The 26,320-nt window shown below is 43.8% G+C and overlaps 1 protein-coding gene across 1 annotated transcript in view; it reads right to left on the bottom strand.

Annotated features, from left to right (window-relative positions):
* Positions 1-22,309, bottom strand: part of LOC116893262 (presenilins-associated rhomboid-like protein, mitochondrial) — a 48,319-nt gene extending 26,010 nt beyond the window's left edge. The window contains 1 exon segment of the mRNA XM_032895118.1: positions 22,226-22,309. Within this exon segment, the coding sequence (XP_032751009.1) occupies positions 22,226-22,309 (84 nt within the window).
* Between the last annotated feature and the right edge of the window lie 4,011 nt (positions 22,310-26,320).

Below are 26,320 nucleotides of genomic sequence, written 5' to 3'. Positions count from 1 at the left end.
TGCGTTTTGCACATTTGTTAGCACACATGTGTCCTCCAGCGTTTGCTTTTCCTTCTCTCACTATTTGTGTTTGTTGTTTTGCTTTCCGCAAATCTTCATGTAGAGTCTTGATCTCAAATGACAGATATTTTATCAAGCAAATAAAATGAATAACAATTCAGCAGCTATTTTGATACCCCAAGGCGGAGGGACTGTATAATGTCAAAACACTTGGCTTTGTGAATACGGCCACAGTGAAATCCTTACACGGCCTGTTGTTGGCAGGTACAAAGAGCTGCGTCTCGCCCCTCCTTCCCCTCAGCACACCAGTGGCCCTTCTGTTCCCCCTCAGAGCAGCCTCCTACTTCCGGGACTTTGCCCTCTCTGCTCATCTAGAAGATAACAATGATTTGTTCTTTTTTTCAATACTCTCTTCATATCGTGCTTCCATAGAAAGGCCTTTTCTGACTATTCTATATAGGATGGCAATCCCATGACTCTGTTTTACCCTGACTTTTTTCCTTCAGTTCATCGGTTTCCTGTTACCAACATATTTCATTATGTCTTTCTCACATGCTAGCATGCAGGCTCCTGTTCTGTTCACTGTTACACCTTATCACTTAGAAGAGCAGCTGACCTCTTGAAAGATACTCAATATTGTATACTGGAGAAGTAGCAATTTAACTTTATTAATTGATTAATAAATTAATTTAAAAATTAATTTAAAAACATTTAAAAAGTTTAAATTAAAGGCTGCCTCAAGATTTTGTAACTGTAATGCTGGGATGAATCACCTTCTAGACATATTTCCCCTGAGAGTCAAAGCCTGCAGGTCATTGCCCTGACAGCTCATTAACTCTATCAATGGGCATGATAGACAACAACGATAGACAACAGAGACGGCAAAGATAGACAACAAAGAAAGAAGAGGTTTTGTGAGGAAAGCCTTCCTCCTGCTCGTTGCTTGTGTTTCCTGTTGCTTGTGTTTAATACCTGCGGTCCCCTCCTGAGAAGACCCTTTGCCCTCGTGCAGCAGCTCTGCAAGCCCTTCTTCACTCTTCCTAGAGACTCCTTTAATTATACTTACTACCCTACGTGCTCTGTTGCGTGATTGGCCCCTTGGTCCTGCGAATGGTTGGTCTCTGCATTAGTTATTTCTTTCATTTTACTGTGACAAAGTAGCTTAGAAAAAAACAATTTAAGGGAGAAGGAGTTATTTTGGCTCATAATTCGATGGTTCGGTGCATCATAGCAGGGAAGGCCTGGCATCAGGAGCAGGAGGAAGCTGGTTCCCCTTGCATGTGCAGGGGGAAGCAGAGAGCGAATGTCACGGCTCAGCCCAATTTCTCTTTTTCGTTCAGCCTGGATGATTTCGTCCAGACCACAGGATGATTCTACTACATTCAGGTTGAGGCTACCTTGCTTAGTTAAACCTTTCTGGAACGCCCCCCCCCCTCACAGACACAGTTTGTTTCTACAGTGACTCTAAGTCCAGTCAAGTTGGTAATGAAGATGAACCACTATAACCTCTAGATGACAGCCACCGGATGCCAAGGGCTTCAGTGCCTGGAAGAGATAAATCATTTTATTCCAACAAATAGTTATTAAAACACGTACTTAGGCTGGAGAGATGGCTCAGTGGTTAAGAGCACTGAGTGCTCTTTCCAGAAGATCTGGATTCGGTTCCCAGCACTAACACAGTGGGTCACAGCCTTGTGTAACTCCAATTCTAGGAAATTCAATGCCTTCTTCTGTCTCCTGTAGGTACCAGGCATATAAGTGGTGCACAGACATACATGCAGGCAAAACGCCCACACACGTAAAAATATAAAACAAAACAGAAAAGCTGCATCCCAGTGGCCTCTGAGGGATAGGCAAGGGGGTTTTTACAGTGTTCAGAGGACAGCAATGAGAAGGCTGGTGTATGTGTCCAAACAGCAACCGAACACAGGACTTGCATCTTGTATGAACTCATAAAAACCTAAACGATAAAGTTATAAGGAATTGGATCAAGCAGAAAAATGTTAATTATCAGTGCTAGTAAGTGCAATCGATACTGGTTTAGTCATGATCCAGGTTAAGGGCTATAATACAGCAATTTTTAAGTAAAAAGAAAAGTGACGAACACACCGGGCTTGAGGTGTTACCTTGTAGCATCATCTATGCCTCTGCCTTATATGTTCCTTGAACCGCCTTGGAAAGGACAAATAGGGAGACTCTTCCCCCAGAGCATCCTTAAATGCTCTCTCTTCCCACCTTGATGGCACCTTGGAACAACTACACTGCTGGAGGGCAGAGAAGAAGGTGTGATTTGGCAGGAGAACTCCGGAAAGAAGAAATAGATTTAGCAGTAATATAGCCCATGCACATTCGAAAATAAAATATTCTGCAGCTTCGCGAAGCACAGGCTGTTTCACGTCCCTGGTGAATTCCCCTGAGGAATCCAGCCAGCTCCTGTGGGCCTTCAGGCTTCCTTAGGAAACTGGGCATTTTTTAGGCGTATAAACCAAATCTGGAATAGCTATAAAGTTCAAAGGAATTCAGAGAAGAGATAGCACAGGAGTTATTAAAATTAAAGATCAGGTTGGCTCAGACAGGAGTGGACCCTGGCAGGGCAGAGCAGGTGTGGGAGGTCTTCCTTGTGGAGTCTTCCTTGCTCTGGGCTTCTTGGGAAGGCAACCTGGGGGAAGTGGTACCTGTTCAGACCTTTTCCTTAATGAAAGCCCTGACTTTGAGAAGTCATTTATAAATCATGCCCCACCCACAACTCCTCAGCAGAGCTAAAAGCCTTCCTACAGTATGTTTTACAAAGCATTTCTGTCAGCCATGGATAAAGTTGCTATCAGATCTCTAGTTCTAAGGTACAGCATTGCGGATGGCCACAGCTGAAGGTCACTTTCACTTCCTGTTTCTCTTGCAGGATGCTCACTGCTTGGAACTTGCTAGTAATTTGAGTTTTTTGAGACAGGGTTTCTCTGTGTAGCTCTCGCTGCCTGGAATTAGGCTCTGTAGACCAGGCTGGCCTCAAACTCAGCGGTCTGCCTACTTCTGCCTCTTGAGTGATGATATTAAGGTGTGCACCACCACTTTGTGGCTTGCTAGGAATTTTGAGGGAAATCCATTTACTGTGGGTGTGGAGCTCATTTGATGGGAGACTGAGTTCAAGGTCAATTCCTGGGCTTTGCCAAGGTCTTAGAAATACTCTATGGTCTCAGACCCATCCTCTCTCCTTTATTCCTCTACAAGGATTCACACTAATGCTCTTGTCTCTGTCTTTTTCTACCCCCACCCCACTAACTCCTTCCCAGTTCCTCCCCCAAATCAAATCATACACTCCTGAAAGCCCTCTGTTGCAGAGGATCAGGAAAGACACAGCAATGACTTTCTGAAGGTAGTTTTCCTTATGTTTGATTGGTTGTGCATTAGGCTCTTTCTGTGGGAAGTGAATAAGGGGTGGAATGGCAGGACTTTGTTAGGAACTTGGGTTGGGGTCCCAATGGATGCATGCACAGAACGGACTTGACTTCTCCAAGCTTCGTGGTCTCGGTAAGACATTTAGCCTTGCTCACTAGCAAAACCATCAGACAAATGGGTGTAATTTATCCACTGGTACAGGAAAAAAAGCAACCAGGTGCAAGGGAGGCCTTGGGGTGCTTAACAGCAGCTGCTCTGTGTGGAGGGCTCTCTCCTGCTTTGTGTTCCTTACTGAGCCACCAGTTTCTACACAAGGTGAGGAGCTATGGTTTCCAATTTATTCACACACACACACACACACACACACACACACACACACACACACACAACAACAACAACAAAAAAAAACTCCTAAGACATGGAAACACAGAACCAGATTTTGAACTCATGGTCTAGAGTCCAAGCTCCAGGGTCCAAGGTCTTGACAACCCCATCTTTTCCCCAGTAGTGTGTGCACAGGATCTGATTGCTGCAATTCTCCCAAATCCAGTGGAATTCTTCTGATTTCTCTGCACTGACCTTGATAATAGTCTGAAACAGAACGATCTTGTGGTACAGCAAAGATAGGATGAAGAAGGGACGGTGAGCTACCTGTATCGGGTGCTTAGCAGGTACCCATTTCATTTTGTCTGTTATTACCATGATCCTTGTTAAAAGCTTTTCCTGCAGGTGCTGCCAGGTTCTCTCTATAGACAGAGGAGAAGAAATAGATGTGCATTGCCAGTTTTCAAATGGTCTGCTAAGAGGGAACCACTGCTCCCTGTGAAGGAGCTTCGTCATAACCCCTCTCCGCCATCACTGCTGATGGAGCTGCGTCATAACCCCTCGCCGCCATCTCTGCAATAGAGGAGAGAGCACTCACTCCTGATCTTTCCTCTGAGGCCTCTATCCTTTTCAGGAATGCTATTCCCTGGTCCCTCTCTGGCTCAATCTGCTGCCTACCAGGCCTCTCAGTAGCAAATCCTTGTCAACAGCTGAAGGACATTAGAGACAGATGGTGATGGCTTGGAATGTTTTTATATGGTTTGTAGACCAAATAAAAGGCTGGGACCGGAGGCCACCATTTTCATCTAGAACCTGGTGAGGAACTAGGTGAAGTTCGGACAAACGCTGTTGGGGAGCTCAGGTCAGCGCTCAGTTACCTCGCCTTTATATACTTGTTACAGCACAAACAAGGGCAGGCCCTTGTCCTCAAGTAGCAGGGAGGCCACAGGAAATGTGCTGAAGAGTTATTTAATCTTCTTTCTACCTGGGTCATGCTTTATTAACAAGGTCAAGGCAAAGCACACAGGTGCTCTGGTGTGTCTTAGTTGAAACTCCCAGGAGTCACTTTTGTGCTTCCCAGTATCCTCCTTCAGAGAGGCTCTCAGCTTTCACATGCCTGCCTGGCTTGTGTCAACATTTACATTGGTCTTCAATGCACTCTCTTAGGGTCCTATTTGATGAATTCTGGATGTTAAACTTACCCGTACAATCTAATTGTGTAAACATGTTAATACTACAGTGCTGCCCCGTAGAAGGACAGTGTGTCGCTGGTTTTCTGTCAAGTTGATACAAGCTAGAGTTATCTGAGAGGAGGGAGCTTCAGTTGAGAAAATGCCTCCATAAGATTGAGCTACAGGCAAGCCTGTGGGCGTTTTCTTAATTAGTGATTGATGCGGGAGAGCCCAGCCCACTGTGGATGGTGCCATCCCTGGGCTGGTGGTTCTGGATTCTATCAGAAAGCAGGCTAAGCAAGTCATGGGGAGCGACCCAGCAAGCAGCATCCCTCTATGGCCTTTGCCGCCAGGTGTCTGCCCTGTTTGAGTTCCTGTTTGGGCCCAGAGAAAGGGCAAGTAAGGGTTGTTTGTACCAGAAAACACTTGTTCTTTTCATGTAATAGAAAAACCCATTTATTTTAGTGAATGTTCCAGAAAGTTGGAGCTGGTTGACAGATCTTTCAAGAAGTAATGACAAAAAAAGTACTATGGATTATTCAATACATAGGAATGGGCTGCCCAGAAAAGTAACCAGAACAAACCAGAATGATAACACCACAGTCTCTGCTCTCTGCTGTTCGGAGCTTTCTTGAGCCTGGTAGATGGGTCTCTGAGGAAGCTCAGGTTCTGCCACACAAGACAGCATGAGGTAATCTTGTTACCAGGAGCCACCTACTATGTCCTAGGTATTCATCCCTCTAAAGCTCTTGCTGAAACTAAATCCTTGGTGCCATTGGTCAATGGTATTTGTAGGTGGGACCTTTGAGAGAAGATTACGATTGGAGAAGGTCCTGAGGTCGCAGCTCCCATGGTTGTATCAGTGGCTTTATTTGGAGATGAAGAGGGATTCAAGTTAGTAAGACTGTCTATCTTGACAAGTGTTGCCTGGGAACTCTGCAGAGATCCCCAACGAGTGAGCCTTGTCTGGGTGTGGTCCTTAGACCTTGGACTTCCTGGCCCCTACAACTATGAGCTAACTAAACCTTTATTCTTTGCCAGTCACTCAGGACTATGGCACAAGATTCATTAATTTGCTCATTCATTTGCTCCACAAGCAGACATTATATTAAGAGGCATTACTGAGCACCTAACAGAGGGCACTGGTACAAAATGAATATGATGTATCCCTCCAACCAATGTTCTAAGATTAAACTTCTTAGTAAATTATGTGGGTTTTAAACATTCATTTACTCCCAGCCCCTCTTGAAAACACACACACACACACACACACACACACACACACACACACACACACACACACAGAGAGAGAGAGAGAGAGACAGACAGACAGAGAGAGAGAGAGAGACAGACACAGAGACACAGAGACAGAGATAGAGACAGAGACAGAGACAGAGAAAGAACATGAAAGAATTTGTATTAAAAGCATGAACCTCATGATCAGCGAGAACAGAAGTAATTGTAGCTGTAAGAACGTAGAAGCTTGAAAACATAAGGACAAGATAAAAGCCTAGTCTGAGCTCTGGAACTGTAATGGGAGAAAACAAACCATCGCCCATAACAGAACCCCATCAACGCTCAGGAGCTGCTGCTCCAGATGCTTCGGTAGGTAGAGCTGAGGGAAGTGAACCAAAAGAAGGATGAGAGACTGTTGGGGTGACCTTTCTTCAAGTTGTATTAAGGTATGTCATTGTATTTTCAATTGTTAATTCTGTACCAGCAGACAGCTAAGTGCTGGCAGGATCTTGGTAATCTGCGGCAGGATTTCTATGGCCATCTCTGGGTTTTCTATTTGCAAATGTTTGTCTTTCCATAACTGCCCAAAACATGAAGTCCTCATGACCTAAAAACAACCTAAGAGATATTCTGCAATTGTCTTAATTCTAATTGGTTATAGTAAAGATCTGACCGCCAATAGCTGGGGCAGGAAGTACCTTCTGGGCAGGCAGAGCCTTAGGAGAGGGCACCAGAGAGGACAGAATGGAAGAGAAAGGGAACGGAGTAGGATAAAACAGAACAGGAATAGGAGCAGGTGGGTAAAGAGCTAGTCACATGGTGGGGATGTGGGCTGGGAAGTCAGAAGCTAGCTGAGAGTCTGCCCCAGTGTAAGGCCAACGGCTTTAAACAAAATTGAAGTTTCGTGTCTTATTTAAGTTGCAAGGGGGTCCTGAAAGCCCGGCGACATGAGACAAGTGGTCTAAACAGCAGTTAATCTTTGGGTGACTCCTGTCTACTCTCCCATCAATGAGAAGACTATTTTCCTCCTCCCTAGAGAAGAGAAAATGAAGAATTTTCACAATATCAGACCATCATATTCATGGGGAGATAACTCTGGTTAAGAACATTTACTGCTCTTGCAGACAACTGGAGTTCAGTTTCCAGCACCCACATGGCATGGCTCACAGCCACCTGTACCTTCAGTTCCATGGCATACGCGCACGCGCGAACACACACACACACACACACACACACACACACACACACACACACACACACATGAAAAAAATTAGAATACAGGAAATAAGGGCTGAATAGTGTACTCTATGTCCTCTGATTAACTCTTGTGAGCTGATTGTTAGAAACTCTGCCCACTATGACTGCATAGCAGCAGCAGAAGAAAGACCTATTTCCTCATCAGAGTCTCCAACGCCCCATTGATTTATGGCTTTAGTGAAGTTTGTAGTCAACCTGCGCCAGCACATGGACATGGCTCCTGATATCCTACTTCTCTATAAGAACAGTTAGGGCATCCCAGGCAGCTAAGGAGAACCTCCAGCGTGGAAGACAAAGCCACAAACAAAAACAACTTGAAAGAATAAGCTATGACTGAAGAAAGGGAGATGTCATAAGTTCTACATTCACTATCCTTAAAGATATAAAAGAAAGTGTTGGAAAAATGAGACAAGATAATGATGTCATTAGGAGAAACACTCTCTCAACAATGATAAGGCCTTTGGAGATTAAAAGACAGAAATCTGCTATAGTATTTGGAAGATAAAAACTTCAGAATGTGGAGTATAAAATGCCCGGTGCAAACAGGAAGAGAGGACAGGAGCTTGGAGCAGTTGGCAAGGCTTACAATATCTGAGTACCAGGAAGCCTAGTAAGTGGTGAAGAAGAAAACAGAAAGGGGCATCATTTTGTGACATCTATCAAGAAAGTTTTGTGACTTGCCCACAGAGTGTTGAGTACCAAGGGTGAAAATCAACACACATGGTGGAAGTTTGAGAACTGGGAAGAATCAAGGAGCTTGTGACTTTCAAAGACTAACACCTAGAGTGGTTCTATTCTCTATCAGAGCTGTCATTTCATAGCCTGTGGGCATCATGTAGCCCAGGATAGTTTGTTATATCCCAGTGTCAAGCAAAATAAACATATGTATGTTCTTATAACCTGAAGGCCATGGGATGGACACTTAAGGACAATTCTTAACCTAGTATGGCCTAGACAATCCAAAAGATTGAGTTTCTATAGGAATCAGGATGTTTCAGTTTCAAAGGGAAGTTATTCACAGTAGATGGTAGTGTATGACTATGTCCCCAGCCTTGCCTACTGTCCCAATGTCAGGATCTGTGCACAGTGGTCTGATGGCTTCTAGGGTAAACACCTAAACCTCTGACTGAAGACTCCCTAAGGGTTTTTGGGTGAGCTTATACCCAAAGGAAGCCTTCAACTTCCTTGTCCTTCAGTAATGCATCTCTGGAGCATCCTCTCCCATGAGTTTCCAGTAGAGACTAAGTCAGCTACCCAATGTGGAAACTTGTCCATTAACACCACTCTGCAAGTTTCCTGCCTGTGCCTGCCTTACTCCACTGCTGATGCTTCCTGGTTAACCTCCCAGAAAAGCTCACTAGGCTCACTTCTTTGTCACAGAGTTCCTTTGTGGAGAAATGGTAATGAAAATGGCTGCTAAGCAATCAAGCATCGCCTTAGATCAAAGACATCTTCCAACATACAATGTTTCTCCACAAAATTCCATCTGGATTTTGTTGTTTTGTTTGTGTGTGTGTGTGTGTGTGTGTGTGTTTGAGGAACATACCAGAGAATGTGTTCTACAAGATGATACCACAAATCAAGAAAGAGGCAGACATGGATACAGGGAGCAGACTCTGATACAAGAGAGAAGACAGAAAGGTCTGGGAAACAGTTGGTTTCTGGGTTCCCCAGAGCCACTAATTCAGCCTGGAGGATCTCTGAAAGCGCTGCAAGAGTTTCCTCAGGAAGACAAACTTGAAAGTATTGATTAGATTGGACCTCTTGGGATGATGTTCACACAGATGTTTATGCAGTTGATTTTAAAGTAGTGATAAGGCACATAGTGTACTGTGCAAACAGGGGAATGGTAATTAACAACTCCAGGGAAAGTCAAGGTAACTATGTTGACAATAATAATATTAGGAACAGCAAGTGTTAATAAAACCCTTAGGAGTTCCAAGAAGGGAGAGGTGGGAAAGGTCCTCATGGGCTGGAGGAAATAAAACCTTATTTATTGTTAGAGTTAAGGCAACAGAAATAGCCTAACACTGAAAAATCAAGGCAGAAATTCAAACATAATATTTATAGACATAATAGTGGAAATGAAAATACTTGGCATAAGGGGTAGACATGGTTACCTTTAGATGACCCAGAAATGGTAGAAAGAGATAACTGTCTAAGTTGGGGTGTTCAACTCTCAGCCCACAGGCCACACACAATTCAGGATATCTCTGACTATAGCCCAACATGAAATACTAAATCTTCCTTAAACACTATGGAATTTCTTTCTGTTATTAATTTTTGTGATTCTGGAGCATGAACTTTGAAAATGACAGTCGTGTCACAATGTCATGCAAAATAAATGCATGCTCTCACAACCAGTGGACACAAAGTAGGGACAACAGAAGATATGCCTGAGGCTCTACTGTTCATTCTGTGCAAGGGCCATTGAATGTGTTGGTTTGGGTAATCTGCCTACCTAGACCCCATGGTCCTCGATAACAGAGACCCAGGGGCTATGCGAATTGAGCTGGGTATTCTAAATGTTCAATAGTCGGCTCTGGTGAACAAGGTGTTCCCCTAGTGCTTGCTGAGCATGTGAAAGAAGGGCAGCCAGCCCCAGAGAGTCACCAGGGCAGTGTGTAAGGCATGTAGAGGAACTAGTATTTAAGGAGTGTCTGAGGAGGAAGGGGTAGACGAATGAGGTTCAGAGAGATACACAGAGTTAAAAGAAGCAGCTTTGTAAAGTCACAGGGATCTAAAGGGCTCTGGGCATGCACACACACTTGTGTGCATGCACATGCTAAGAGAGAGGAGTGGCCAAAACTAGGCTGTTTTAGGAAGATGAGGGTAGAAGGAGCCTTTGGGACACTTTTAAATCCTCAGGTTTTTTCAAATCTGAGGATTAGAATGGGGGAGTTCCAAAGCTGAACTCCCATCAGAATCATTAAGAGAGTGTCTTAAACATCCATATTCTTGGGCTAGAATGCAGGAAACTTATTCGTTACAAGACCCCCTGGAGACAGACTGAGGGTCAGCAGATGGGGAGGTGAAATCTGGCTAACAGAGGCAAAATCCATATAAGCCTTGCCCTAAAGTCCAGAATGGGTATATTTTAACCTATTTGAGCCATCTACCTCTGTGTTGATTTAAACCACTAACAGTATAAAAGTTATTATATGTAATATATATAGTAAGAGCTTTTTCTTATGACCGAGTCAGTCCAGTAATTGTTGAAGTGAAGTGATTTGAATATGAAACCTGAAGACGATTTCATTTCATTATTGGAATTTAATTCTTCCTTACTCTTAAATTGCTGTGAAGAGATATCATGGCCAAGGCAATTTATATGAGAAATAATTTTTTTAGAGACTTACGGTTTTGGAGGGTGAGTCTATGACCCTCATGGCAGGGAGCATGGCCATAGGCAAACATGGCACTGGGGCCATAGCTGAGAGTTTATATCCCAATGTGTGTGTGTGTGTGTGTGTGTGTGTGTGTGTGTGTGAGAGAGAGAGAGAGAGAGAGAGAGAGAGAGAGAGAGAGAGAGAGAGAGAATCTGAGAATGGTATGTACTTTTGAAACCTCAAAGCCTACACCCAGTGACATCTCCTTCAACAAGGCCATATCTCATTAATCCTTCCCAAACAGTTCTACCAACAGGGGACCAAGCATTCAAACATATGAGCCTATGGAGGCCATTCTAATTCAAATCAACATACACATTTTCTAACTTTCTTTCTTCTGTATATTTATAACTCTGAAATAAATCCTGGTGTGTGCTAATGTGTTTTAATATCTACTATTTAAAATTGATGCTATTCATATAGGTAATTTCACTGTAAGAAAATGTTTTTGAAATAACTGAAGAAAATACCTTTCCTGAAATATACACTTTGATTTCTACTTTGATATATAATTTAGTCTTATCTCACTTCAAATCGACCAATATCCACTGGGCTCCTGCTCTATGATGAACCTGCACTCAGGAAGCAGGGAACCAACTTGCTGGAAGGGATTTAAGAAAGCACAAGCCAGGATCCCTACTGAAGGTCTACTTGTGGATTAGACTAAAGTGTATGAAAAACTGGAAAGGGTTCAAAGCAGTGGGTGGGAAGATGCAACAATTGGTGGGCTTGTGTAGCTACAGGAATTCAGATGTGAATTGTAGACTTAGCTGGGTCCGGGAAGCTTCCTGCAAGAGATAGGGTCTGGGATGGCCTTAGAGGTTGGGTGAGATTTCACTGGACAGACCTAAGCAGAGAGACTCCTGATTCTGGGGGCAACTAAGGATGTGAGTCCAGACCCATATGGGAGAGTGAGCAGATTGAAGGTGAGTCCTTCCTTGTCAATCACAGGAAGTGAAACCAGACAGATGTTGAGGATGTGGCCATGAATGACCCTGGACACTAGGATTCAAAATGAGTAGCAATAGGGAATGGTCATGAGATTGATTAGGCTAGAGAAGTGACAGGTAAACACATTCCACACATGCTCATCTAGGGGGAAAGTGTCTCATGGGTTAAGAAACCAAGATGACAAACAGACAGGAGATTATTGTAACAGGTAAGTGTAGAGGAATGGAATTCTGAGAGAGAGCTCAGTAAGAAAGATTCCAGAATGGAGGAGTTCGTATGGTCACTGGAAAGAAGATGCTGAAGGACAGTGGTTAGCCTTGCTGAAGGACAGTGGTTAGTCTTGGAAGGATGGAATTCAGCACAGCTTTAGGAGTCTGGGATCAGCAACTCAGGGCACATCTCTTGGCAGTCTTATCTTCAGAATGGCTTAGATGAGCTGCCTTCATCCTTGTGATTTTTTTTTCCTTCTTGAGTTGGGCTGAGAGCTGATGGTGTGGTTCATGTCATATGCCCCTCCTTTGAGCCAAAGAAGAATCTATGGAGAATTTCTGACCCATTTCAAGGGCTAGTTTCTTGGTGGAGGTTAGGAGAAATAATGATGCAGTCGAACTGATGATCCAGGATGTCTGGTGTGAAGCCTAGGTCTCCATTGACTCTCTAGGAAGCCATAGATACATAGTTTTGCCTCCATGTTAAACAGAAATTGTTAGCATTTTGTCTAAGCTCCACCCCACAGTTACCTGGCAATAGCCAGGTATGTCTGATTCACTATAAAAGAGGCTGCTATCCCCTTCCTCACTCTCTTGCTCTTGCTTTTATCTCCTTGCTCCCATTCTCTCCCCATTCTCCCCCCTCTCTCTCCACATGCTCATGGCTGGCCTCTACTCTCTCTCTCTCTCTCTCTCTCTCTCTCTCTCTCTCTCTCTCTCTCTCTCTCTGTGTGTGTGTGTGTGTGTGTGTGTGTGTGTGTGTGTGTGTCTTTCTCTGCCTCTATTACCCTCTCAACTCTCCTCCCCATGCCCTGAATAAACTCTATTCTACACTCTAACGTTGTGTGGCTGGTCCCTCCGGGGAAAAGGATGCCTTAGCATGGGCCCCAGAGGTACTCCCTTCCCCCATACCTCACCACACATCCACCAAAACACATCCCCTCTCTCTTTATCTTCTTATAAACATCAGAAACACTGATGTAAAATGTTTGCTTAGTTTCTAATATGAAAGAGATACTTCAAAAATGGTAATTTAATCCTACGATAAAAATCTCTAATAACTCCATTTGGACCAATTCCAGATGAGTTCTGGCCAGCCTAGACTTTGCTTTTTTAACTTTAACTCCAGGAGTTTCACTGCAGCTTCTAAGCTATGCTTGAGGTCAGAATAAGCCTCTTCCTGGCTAAATGTGGAAGCTGCCAGGAAGATAAACAGTTCACACACACACAATGACCTTACAGGGTGCTGGGGATGGCCACCTCCTGGTCTCAGTGTTGCTTTCTACAGGTGACTTCAGCCATATTGGCCTCCTGACGTGAACTTCATTTTCTTCCTCTATAAAAAGAGGGCTTCATTCAAATAATGATAAACACTTCAGTGCTGTTTTTCAGAATGTGAAGTTCTTTACCATCTATCATGATACTTGATTTGTCAAGTGTAGCCCTCAATCATTGTATAAACTTGATTGAAACCCCTGCAATCTCCATTTGTCAAAGGGAACAGGTGGTGTCTTGATGTTCTCATGGGCCATGGACAGATGGGATACAGCATCCTTCTCCAGGAGCCTACAGGTACCACAGCCTCCTCTCAGTAAAGCGACGAAGGAGAGGAAGAGGGCAGCCATGCACGGCACAGCCCTAGAGAAACGGGTCTGAACTAATGAGCTCTGCTGGCTTACCCACACCAGGAAATGAGGCGGTGGTGTAGCATCTCAGGAGCAAGGCTCTTTAGCCTTCCTGCACAAATGATACCAGATGTGCACCCTGTTTCAAGAGGAAGACATTTTACACCTACCTTCTTTTCCCTTCTCAGAATCAGCTTACCTTTGCATGTTCCAAAGTGGACTTAGTTTTACTGGGGTGGGGATGAGAGTAGAGATCTGTCCTCTATGTCCATCCGTCCTCTCTATTCCACACAGCTTCACTGAGTAAATAGTTCCTCCTTCATGACCCTTGATGCAAAACATATCATTGGATTCTTCTACCTTAATAAATTTTCACTTATTTCTATCAGTTTTTTTTTTTTTTTTTTGTCTCCTACCTAAGGTCACAGTTTGGGCAGATGGTGAGGGATTTTGGAGGTAATCCATTCCTTTATTAACACAAGGAAATTGAATTCTCGAAAGGTTAAGTGATTTGCTCCAGGCCACAGGGCAGAGAATTCAGAATCCTGAGAGCCTTGAGGCACCCTTCACACTTGAGCAGTCTGCCCAGAAAGAAAGCTGTAGGGCCCTGTGATCTTTTATTACCTCGGGTGACATCTTGTGAACAAACAGTGTTAAAGAGGTCCCAAGGAGCTGGGCTGAGAAGAGAGGGCATGGGAGTACAGATGGCATTGTAAGATCGGGCCTGGGCTATACATCACAGAAGGCTAGCCAAAAACAATATTAGGGAGTCTGGTTTTGCAAAACTCTCTCCCCCAACCAAAGAGTGGGATGAGGGGTAAGACAGTCCTAGCTTTCTGAAGATTCAGAAGCGTATTTTCTGTTCTGGGAGTTCAGCAAGACATTTGTAGGCATGTGTGATATTTAAAACCGGCCAGCAAGGCACCAGGAAGAGAGTCACCCCTGTAAGGATCTCCCTGAGGAGCTCACAGAGATGTGTGAGGGCTCTTTGGGGCCAGTATGGCACCTGGTGCATCACACAGCATGAAGGATAGGTGCCTTCAGTGTCTGGGTCCTTCAAGCAAGAGACAAAGGAAAGACAGGATTGAAATAGCTCAGGCACGCTTAAGGACTGAGATTCAACATGAGTTCACAGAGATGCAAAGGGAGAAAGGAAAGGCACTTTGTGTGCCTAAGAACTGTGGGGCTCTGCACACCATAAGGGTCCTGATTGGAGCACGTGCCAGTCTCTTCATCCTGGGAACAATCTCCCTATTCAGACAAGGACTTGATACCCACCCCTCTACCTGACAAACTCCCTGGTGAGAGTTCTGTGATCCTGGGCTTCTGTCACCTCTCTCAACAGCTCTGGCTTCCGTGCATTTCTCCTGTGACTTCTCTCCTTCTGTTTGGCTATATAGCATAGAAAGTTAATACAGTTCCCGAAAGAACATGGCAAAGGCCAGCTAGATTCAATCCACCAATGTTGTGCCAGGTGCCAGTCAATCCCCACACAGCTCAGATGGGGCCCCAAACACCTCAACTCAGACAAAGATTTAAACATCCCACATCCCCTAGAGAGGCCTCTGGGCTGCTTCTCTTGGGCCCTTTTAAGCTTGGAGATAGTTTTTATGGGACTCAGTGGCGGACTCTGCTAAGAGAACTTAAGGTTTATACGAATACTCTCAGCAAATGGTTGTTTATGAGTAGCTCCCCATGAAGACAGAGTCAGTAACAGAAAAGGCCTGCTGACAAAGAGGGTGACCATAGAGAAGAGGGAAGAAGCAGGGCAAAGCAAAGGGGGAGTCAGGGGTGTATGACAGCGTTGATTCCCATGATTCCTGTTTCCATTCTTTAGTTCACGATTATGGAAGTAACTTCTGTATTTTCACGCTTAGTTCGTACTTACTATTCTCTGTCCCTTTCTAGTGTAGATGTACTCGTGAATGAGAAGAGATTGTTCTGGGTTTCACCTGCTGTTGTTGTCTTGATTCTTCTTCTTCAGCATAAATTTCATCATGGTTTGCCTACCTTGATGTCCTAGCATGAAGGAAAATCATATATTCTGTTAGTCAGTCTTTGCAAGAAGAGTCGAAAAATTCCTGTAATTACCAAAGGCCGAAGTGCACCTACACCTTCTGACTCACTTAAGTGTCAATTGAAACATGAACTATGTTTTTAGTTACTCTATTCCAGTTGGGAGAATATTATCTAGAGGTGAGAACTTATTTTAAAACATCTATCTGTATTAAATTTATCACATTCACTCTGAGAAAGGTTGCTTCCTAACTCCTTGAGCCCCTTAGCTGTATTTTCTGGACTCTATCACCTATGCACCTACCCAGTTCCTTGAAGCAAAGCCTGTGTTGAATGTTGTCAGCCCAAGGATCTCTGTGGCTTACTATCTGACACTTGCTCCCCTCAGCTACCCACAGCCATATGTCTGTGATTTTTCCGGAGGGAGACATGTGCTACTCTGCTTGGTAACAAAATCTTTAGTGTGGTCATGGTATGTGGCATTGAAAGTGAGGCATTCCAACTTTCACAATGTCTGTAAAGCAGTGAAATTCCCAGGGAGCAAAAGTAAACGAGAATTGCCAGGGGTGGTGAGTGTGTGTGTGTGTGTGTGTGTGTGTGTGTGTGTGTGTGTGTGTGTGTGTGTGTGTGTTGGGGGCGGGGTCTTGATTAATTAATACAGCAAAGAGTTCTCAGACTGGATGGATACTCACCAATGTGAACTGCTTAATGTCACTGATATGGGTATCTTCAGTTGGGATGGTAGATTTTATGCTACGTGTATTTTAGCACAATTTTTAATTGTGGGAAAATTTTCTAGGAATATTTATTGGCTTTGTCTTAGGTTTATTTAATCTTGTTTTTATCGAGTCTCTCTGTGTAGTTCAAGCTGGCCTCAAACTTACGATGCTCCTGGCTTTGCTTCCTGAGGGTTAGAAATGTATGGCATCATGTCTGACTTACCACTTCTAATGGTTAATCTTATCAACTTGATGGGATCTGGATCCATCAGAGAAGCAAACCTCTGGGTGTGTCTGCAAGGGAGTTTCTGGATTAGGATCCTGGAGGTAGGAAGATCTGCCCAAATGTGGGTGGTGTTGTTCCCTAGCCCGGGAACCCACACTGCATATACAGGAGAAAGGATTCATCGCTGTGTTTCCTGACTGTAGATGTAATGTGACCAGCTGCTCCTGACCCCATGAAATTCCCCACCATGGTGGACTGTGCTGTGGAATACTGGGCCAAAATAAACCCTTCCCCGCTTAAAGTGTTTTTGTCAAGTATTTGTAGCAATAAAACACATTACCAAGACATTTCTTTTTCTTTATTTTTTTCCTCTGAGTCCATTGGTGACTTTTTAGTCAAGCTTTGGATCTGGTAGATTTAGACACAGACTGGGCATCTGAGTACTTTTTAAGAGAGCCAAGTAGTTCTGAAATCTCCTGGAGAGACCTTCTAGAGAATCTACTAGACTAGAGCAAATCAAGGCACCAAAAATGAGATTGTCTGCTATCACACTGTAGTAAATTGCACCTTGTTGTAAAAATATAAAAATAAAAAGTATTGTTGGTCTTTTACCCCAATAGGTCTGCACCGCGGTGCCCCAAGGTATCTGCTAGATATCTTGGCGGACACACATCTCAGCCGCACACTTTCCTACACTCAAACCCTCACATAAAAGAACACACAGCACAATAATCTTAGATCCAACTGGTAAGATATATTTACCCACTTAAACATACAAAGCCCGGTACCGTCCATCCCTTGAGAACATAGATACACAGAGCAGAATCTTAACATCACCTGCCATCTTGTCCTGCCACGGCTTCTCTCCTCCTGTCTCTTCCTCTCTCCCTTAGTCTCCTCTTCCTTCAAACTTCTCTCCCGCCCATCCTTCCTTCTCCTCCAATGACAGGCCTCCTTCTATCCTGTACCTGCCCCCCACAAGTACTTTACAAATTCAATGGAGAGGTGGTTCTAGTGAAGTCACCTGAGTTCTGAGTCCTCCACTAGGCAGCTGTCCTTGGGGCAGCGGAATTAGCATCAAAATACACTAACTTCAGGGCAAACCACTACAGCACCTTCTGTGGATTCTGTGTTTCATTCATTCAGGAGCCCCTTGGGCACAGACAGCTGTTCTGCTTGCCCTGTGCAGTCACCACAGCACCACCAACCTGGGAAATGGCAGCATTCCAGAAAGAGCTATTGAATTGAGATGGGAGGAAAACAAAAAATGTGAATCTTCTGCACCCGATGGTCTTAACCATTGGATGTTAAAGGCTATGCTCGTCTAATCCCTGGGAAGCGTGCTTTCTGGGAAACACCAGCCAGTTGAGTACTCTGGCCAGCTCTCCCTGGCCTTGCAACATGAAATACATCCTTGGGGAGTAGGGGCTCATGAAGTCCTCGACGGAATCATTAGAAACCTCCCTGAGCCTACAACCTTCCTCAAAGGAATCATTTTTGTGGTGTGACAGGTTAGAAGCTGTAAAACAAGATGAATCAAAGTAGTCTCGCTGCTCTTTAGAGTCTTCTAACATTGGTTCTTTCTGGTCTACAAGACAGAACCAAGTGCCCCATGACAAAGGTGTCTTGTGAGCACAACCCCTGCTGAGGAAGGAACGCCTGGGTTATGTGAAGGCACAGTTAACTCTGTGGATTAGTGAAGCCACATTTTCCCATTTGTTATGGAGAAGGTATTTTCAGGAAAATAAGCAAAGATATATCAGTTCAAAAAGTGACATGCTATTTTACTGTAGTCTCAAGTCTCTGCGTGAAGCGTGTTGTAACCATAAAAAGAAATACAATTTCACATCAAAATGCCTGATTTCAAACCCACAAGACATTTGTTATGAGTGATCAAGATTGCCCGTGTTTTAATGAAAGTAAGACACTATTTTTAGTTTGTTTGTTTGTTTGTTTGTTTGTTTGTGATTTAAGACAGGATCGCACTATGTTGTCCCAGTTGGCCTGGAACTCAAGGAGATGTCTGCCTCTGCTTCCTCCAAAGTACGGGGATAAAAGGCCTTGTACCACCATGCCTGGCATAAGAAACTAGGTTCTTGGAAAATCACTAAGGCTGTCAACTTTGACTTGACAGTGTAAGTCTTTGCCTTAGCAGGGACTAATTTATCTGTCTATTTATTCAACTTATAGCTGTTATGTGCTGGATACCATATGAGATGCTCCGAATCTTGGAGAATATATGAACATGAATGTATGTCTCTGACTCCCCACAAAGAACTTATGTTTCTTGCAGAAACATACATACATACATACATACATACATACAATACAATACAATACACACACACATACACACACACACACATACACTGGACAGAGTCAGCAATATGAATACTTTAAATGGCTATGTTGGGATATTTGACATGGATCAATTGTACACATCTAAAGTGTTCAATTTTATAAAATTTGGCATATGCATGTCTTGGTGGTACCATGACCACAGAGAAGTAGAAACATAGCCACCCCTTCGGAAGAATTCCTTTGGTCCCTCTTTAATTCTGTCTGTTCCTATCCATTTCCCCATCCACGAACAACTATATTATTGCATTGTTCAATACAGATCAGCTTGCAGGTTTTAGCTTCTTTATAAATAGGACCAGATACTATATACGCTTGGCTTTGTTCATTCAGTATAGTTATTTTGAGCTTCACCCATGAGGCTGAATATCTCAATAACTCATTTCTTCATATTACTTAGATTATATTACATGCATATGGAGGAATTTGTTTATTCTGTCACTTTTGATGACATTTGGATTGTTTTGCAGCGTTCAGTTATTCTAAGTACAGCTGCTATGACTATTCTTGTAGAAGTCTTTGTATAGCTATAGACATTCAGAAAAAGAATAGCTCTTTTTACATGATATTCTTATATTTAACTTTTAAAATATAAACCGCCATACTGGTTTGCACCTCAGAAGTGATGCATGAGACTTCTATTCCCTCTGTATCCTTGGTGCAACAATTCAATTTACTTCAGCCATTTGCATTATGATTTAAATCTGCATTTCCCTGATTATCTGAACATAGTAATCATTTAACAATGATTGTAACTGCCTTAATGGAGACAGACACAGCTTTGTATATGTGAGAACTGATTCTCAGCTATTTGGCTGCCCTTACCACACCATTCTGAAAGCCCCCATTTATCTTGCAGAGGATTTGGTCTTCAGATGCATTTGCCAGTCAGCTGGGAATAATGTAATGTTCTGTGCTTCCATTTTTAAAAAAGATGGTCGAATGCTCTTCATTTGGAGATGGATATGCCTAAATATTTCTCTAAAGAGGACCATTTTCAGCTCAGTGAACTTACAGGAGTCAAGACATTGGCTAAGTTTTCCTGAGACCTCTGTCCCCAGTTTTGCCTCTCCCATTCCATTTGTGTCAGCCTTTTCTGAGGAATGCACTTCCTTAACAAATGGGATGCTCAGAGCCATTCTGGAATTTCAGCTGACACAGGACCAGGACAAAGTCATGGCTTGGTGTGATTGCAAAGCAAGGCCATTGGTCCACAGGCAGTGTTGACAGTGTGTGTGTGTGTGTGTGTGTGTGTGTGTGTGTGTGTGTGTGTGTGTGTGTGTGTGTGTGTGTGTGTGTGTGTGTGTGTGTGTGTGTGTGTGTGTGTGTGTGTGGTGGTGTGTGTGGGTGGGTGTGTGTGTGGGTGTGTGGGTGTGGTGTTGTGTTGTTGTGTGTGTGTTTGTTTTTGTGTGGTGGGTGTGTGTGGGTGGGGTGTGTGTGTGGTGTTTGTTTTGTGGTGTGTGTGTGTGTGTGTGGTGTGGTGTGTGTGTGTGTGTGTGTGTGTGGTGTGTGTGGTGTGTGGTGTGTGTGTGGTGTGTGGTGTGTGTGTGTATGTGTGATGTTTTTGTGTGGTGTGTGAGGTGTGTGTGAGTGTGTGTGGTGTGGTGTGTGTGTGTGGTGTGTGTGTGTGGGGGTTTGTGTTGTGTGTGTGTGTTTTTGTGTGTGGGTGGTTTGGGGGGTGGTGTGTGTGTGTGGTTGTGTGTGTTGTGTGTGTGGGGTGTGTGTGTGGTGTGGTGGGGTGGTGTGTGTGTGTGTGTTTGTGTGTGGTGTGTGTGTGTGTGGTGTGTGTGTGTGTGTGTGTGGTGTGTGTGTGTGTGTGTGGGTGTGTGTGTGTGTGTGGTGTGTGGTGTGTGTGTGGTATGTGGTGTGTATGTGTGTGTATGTGGTGTGTGTGTGTGGTGTGTGTGGGGTGGGTGTTGGTGTGTGTGGGGGTTATGTGTGTGTGGTGTGTGTGTGTATGTGTGTATGTGTGTGTGTGTGTGGTGTGTGGTGTGTGTGTGTGTGTGGGGTGGTTGTTTGTGTGTATGGTGTGTGTGTGTGTGGAGGTGGGGTGTGTGGTGTGGTGTGGTGTGTGTGTGTGTGGTGGTGTGTGTGTTGGGGTGTGGTTGTGTTTGGGTGGTGGGTGTGGTGTGTGTGACTGTGTGTGTGACTGTGTGTGTGTGTGTGTGTGTGTGTGTGTGTGTGTGTGTGGGTGTGTGTGTGTGTGTTGTGTGTGTGTGTGTGTGTGTGTGTGTGGTGTGTGTGTGTGTTAGTGTGTGTGTGTGTGTGTGTGTGTGTGTGTGTGAGTGTGGGTGTGTTAGTGTGTGTGGTGTGTGTGTGTGTGTGTGTGTGTGTGTGTGTGTGTGTGTGTGTGTGTGTGACTCAAGGAAAGAGAGGGAACAATAACTGGCTTACATTACTGGGGGCCTTCATGCTCTGACTTCTGCCTTATATGGTTTGGCCCAACACTGTGAACAAAGGATCTGGCTTTGACTGTTTATAAGAAGGATTAGAACATTTGAGGCTGGCTCTGAAAGACAGGAGCCACCACACTTAGTCCCCAGATCTTCTCTGTCTCCCTATTTGAGTTTCTGTAGAAAGCGGGTGAGGCAAAGGTGCTCACGGGAGTCTGATTCTTCACTGTTTTCTGGTTGGTAAGTTCATACACAGATACAATATATTTATGTCATATCAACCCCCACTTCCTCCCCTAACTCCTCTTAGCCCATCCCCCATCTCTCTCCCACCTTTATGTCATCCTCCCCTTCCTCCTCCTCTTTCTAACCCTTCGTTTATTTCTTACGGCTACTGTTTACTCTCCATAGTTTGTTATTCCTTGGTCAAAGGGAACGTTCACTTCTCCCATCTTCAAATATTCAAAACCACAATATATTTATAGTCTAATGAAGAATTTATAAAAAGAGAGTAACTATAAAACAACACAGCTGAATGTCACTTGGGCATATCTTCAGGGAATATGAAGACATTGCCCGTTTCTAGAAGCCATTCCCAGATAACTTGTGAAAATGAGGGAAAGTAGACAGCATCTGGGGGCTGAGACAATCTCCATAGCGCATCCACGCGTCTGTTACCACTCCTGGTTCCAGGCATTTGAGACTTAACATGGCATTTCTTGGTGCTTTCTGTTCCTCAACCGAATTATCTTCTCTTTTGATCCATGAGTTCTTCACTTTCAGTGTTACAGACGCCTTCTAAACAGAATGAATTCAGCATCCACCCTTAGTCCAATTTGCACTAGTGGTACCTTCCTGGAGGTAAATGTTTGCTGAGCAGCAATTCCAGGGCCACAGACTCTGAGCACTGTCCTTTTCCAGTTTGTAAGCAACCCTGCAAGTTGGACTTGCGTATACCAGTGCCCGGACAGAGTTGTCATCCCTGTCGAAGCGGCCATACTGATGAGAGGCAGAAGGAAAGTCCACTCCCAATGTGTCCATTGTGCTGTGATGTGACTCATTGTGTTCTGATACTTCCTTTAAATATCTGTCCCATCCTAATAAGCAATTATTCTTCTCTATCTGACTGTAACAGTGCAGGGGCCTCGAACAGGTTCATTTTCTCTGCCAATTACAGAATTAAAAGGCAGGCAGAAGCTCAGCCCTGCAGGCAGCGGCAGAGAAACCTCAAACACTACCGACAGGAGCAGAAGGAACTAGCAGTCAAAGGAGGGCTTTTATTAGGGATAAGGACATGTACAAAGACAGACAGACAGACAGACAGACTGACTGACAGAGAGAGAGAGAGAGAGAGAGAGAGAGAGAGAGAGAGAGAGAGAGAAGACACAGAGAGAAAAAGATCTGCAATGCAGAGAGTAGACTCAGGAAGCTGAAAATTTCACTTTGTTCTTGAGGGCTGCTTCTCTTTTCTTTTCTTTCCTTTCCTTTTCTTTTTTTTTAAATCTCTGAAGAATCTTTCTCCCCAATTTAGGGTTGATCAGTTTGAAGAGAGACAGGATGGCTGATTGGCCTACCACTGTTTCCTGATCATCCCTGGGACTTGTTGAGTCAGTCTATCAGCAGGGAACCTAATGGCTGGAGAAGGTCTGCCAGGCCTTTGGTTTAAGCTGGCAGGCCTTTGTCTCAGGTGAAGAGGGAAAGGGAGAAACTGACCATCTTGGAGATTTGCTGCCTTTATTACCTAGCCACGGCCCCTCTAGTAACTGTCTGTCCAGCAGGGAGTCTGCCTAATTCCTAGTCTGACTCCACGGCCATCACACAGGGTAGCTTTGGACAGAGCAGCCTCTCTGCTCTTGTTCCTCTGCCTTGAGCACAATTTGCTTCTCATGTTGCAAATCACAGGGTTATTCTTTTCTCAGGGCCAAGGGAAGAGAAAGGCAACCATCAGAGTCAGCAGTCCATCATCTGACAATAACCTACCACAAGATTCAGTTTGAACCCTGCCTCCAGCTGTTTCCAATCATTTTTGCTGTAGAGTCAACTTGGAGTATTAAGAGTATGGTTTTCCTATTGTGTTTTCACCTTTTCAAGAAATATCAGCCATCAAAGCTTCTACTTTTATCTTAGTTGGCACCATTAGTAGCTCAATCATTTGCCATCATCTTTAAGGGTGGAACCTTAAAAACATGAACACTATTTTAGGAGAACACCTTGACATTTGATCTGATATGGCTTGTTCCCTCTCAGGGGAGACATTGAAATGATCTGAGATGTGTGCTGTTCCCCTTCATCCAGATTGTGCAGAATATTCATGAGTAGGCTTTCAATATCCAAGGGGGATACATTAAATTTCACTCCTAAGGGAAGCTGTGTAGGTTCAGGCTGATAACGCAGATCATGTCTGGATTTTGCTAAGAGGATGGTTACTATTGGTAATCAGGCACCTCCATGGCCAGCCCAAGGGTCCTGGCAACAACAGGACACATCATCACCAGCCACCCAGAGGCAACAACACATTCCCATTGTCTCCTTGTGTCACATGTCCTTCTGCCCATGAGCCACATCCCAGCTAAAAGGCCGCCTTTCCACTTCTTCTCCCTGCTCCTCTCCTTTTCTTCCTCCACCACCCAGAGGCAGCCTCTGTGCTCCCTTAGCCCCCCTTGTAAATAAACCTCCCACGTGAGACCTGTCACACCGTGTGATTTTGTGAATTTCTCAGCTTAGATCCAACAGTTGCCTCCGTCAGCGAGAAAGACTCCACAAGATTCACAAAAATGAACTGCTTCTGATTCATTTCTTTGGGGAGAAACATTCCTACAACATTCAGCGTTATGTTTGTCCTGAAGGACTTCTCAAAGATTGATGATTCCACTAACTAATGTCCTCCTCCCTTTCTCCCAATTTTAGGAGGAGCGAGTGAATATTTTCTCTGCAGAGGCACTTCAAATGGGTAATTGCTTTCATGCCAGGCATTTCTGTGAAATTGGATAATAAACAGGGTCTTAAATTCTTTGTTTCCCTTGAGTTGCCCGAGCTTAAGAGAATTTCTATGGAGAATTTTATTTCTTAGGCTACAACTTTAATAACTTCATTTAGACCCTTGTTTGTTTCCCCTCCCTGATCCCAGCTGTACTTTTGAGTGTGTAATGTACTTTCTCTGGCTATGGCTAGGAGGAAGCTTCTTGAAGTATTCATTTTCTTCTGAAATAGGAAATTCAATCAAGTCTCTTTCAGGAAAATAATGGGCATTTATTGATGGGCTCCAGGCCCTGCAGACTTTCCAGCAAAGGGCCAGATGGGAACTATTTTAGGCTTTGTCTAGTGTGAAAACAGCCCCAGACAACACCAAGTAAGGATGGCTGCATTACAATAAAACTTTATTTATATGCACTGACACTTGGATTTTATATAAATAAATTACCTTACTGATTTGGGTTTTTTTTCCCTCCTAGTGCTTAAAAATGTAATTACCATTCTTTTCTTATATATAGTTCTTATGAATATCAGACTTGATCCACAAGCCAGAGTCTGTTGACTCATGTACTAATTCAGTGAATCAAGAAATATTTTGAGCAAACTACTTGGTACAGTAAGGAAAGTAGACATGACACCCACACATGTTTTGCTTTTAGCAGAGAAACTGTATAAACCGATGCCATGAACTATCCATGGTACGGTTAAGGGGAGGCTTTTATTGTAGATGTGAGTGGGAACAGCCAGGGGCAATGGAAGGATCCACAGTAGAGACAGAAAGAAGTAGGCTGAACGCAGCCAGCAGACTGGACCAGGACGTGAGAGGAGCAGAGACAGACAGACAGACAGATGGACAGACAGGCAGGCAGAAATAAAGATAGATAGATGATAGGTAAATATTAAAAAGGGAAGAGGAAAGGAAGGAAGATAGGTAGATGGATGAAGGGATAGATGGATAAATAGATACATAGAAAGAGATAGATGATAATAGATAGATAGATAGACAGACAGACAGACAGAACATATAAAATAGGTTATAAGAAGAATGAGGAGCTGTGAGAAGCAAAGCCAGTGAACCAGAGGAAGTTTAGGGTAGGGTAGGAGGTTAAAAAGGGCTAGGATGCTAGCCTAGGCTTCAAAAGGTATTTGTGTTACTGATGGACTCTGGAGGGTCAGCATGTGCTTTAGTAGGTTAGCAAGCACTAAAGGTAGCCATTTGTCCCTTCTGCCAAAGAGAAGGGAATGCTCATAGAGAGGAACAAGCTTCAAAGTTTCCTGAGGAGTGTTTACTTTTTTCTAACTGTCAGAAATCCTCCTGTAGTCCAGGTTGGACTCATTTCCTGATATTTGGACTGCCTTATGGGGTTTTAGGAACTGAAGTTTTCTTGGGATCTAACAGAAATCACTTTGGAGAAGCTGGAAACGAGACATTCATGTGTAAGTGGAAAGGTGACTTATATTTGACTATGTCCCAGGCAGAGCTCCTGAAAGGCTGGGGTATAAGCACTTCTCCAGTCTTCTCACGTGTCACCAGCAAGGGAGGAGTGTTGGCTTTAGGTGTCTGATGCTCCAGGCAGCAGAGACAGGAACTATTTCTCAGTCTGTGAAGTCAGGGACTTTACAGATTCCTATAAACAGTGCAAGTTACCTACAAGCAGGCCATTACATTCAATCTGTAACCTCTATACAGATCAACCAATGGACTAATAAACAAATCACTTCCTTATGAATAAACAATTCTTCATCAATAAACTATTTTCTTAGAACTGCATCTTCCAGCACGGTAACCATCAGTCCTCGTGTCTGTTTTAATTAAGATGCAAGTTAATAATATGCAATATAAAAAAGCCTAGTTTTTCTTTTGTACTAGCCGCACTACAGTACTTACTGGACAGTGAAGAAGTAGGTTTCCAGGAGCATAATGCTTCCTTGGGTGGAACCTCTTTAAAATATGGTAATTTTCTTTTTCCCTCTCCGAGTCCAGTTAAGCAAATTCATCTGGATGGTGTGAAGTCTGTAATCTGGCCATCCCTCAGAATCAGGAAGCAGCAGCTTAGTATATGAGAAAGAAGATGGTGG

The sequence above is a fragment of the Rattus rattus genome, chromosome 2 (genome assembly GCF_011064425.1).
Source record: "Rattus rattus isolate New Zealand chromosome 2, Rrattus_CSIRO_v1, whole genome shotgun sequence".
NCBI classification, from domain to species: domain Eukaryota; kingdom Metazoa; phylum Chordata; class Mammalia; order Rodentia; family Muridae; genus Rattus; species Rattus rattus.
The sequence above is the reverse complement of the archived record's forward strand: the minus strand, read 5'-3'. Positions and strand labels throughout refer to the sequence as shown.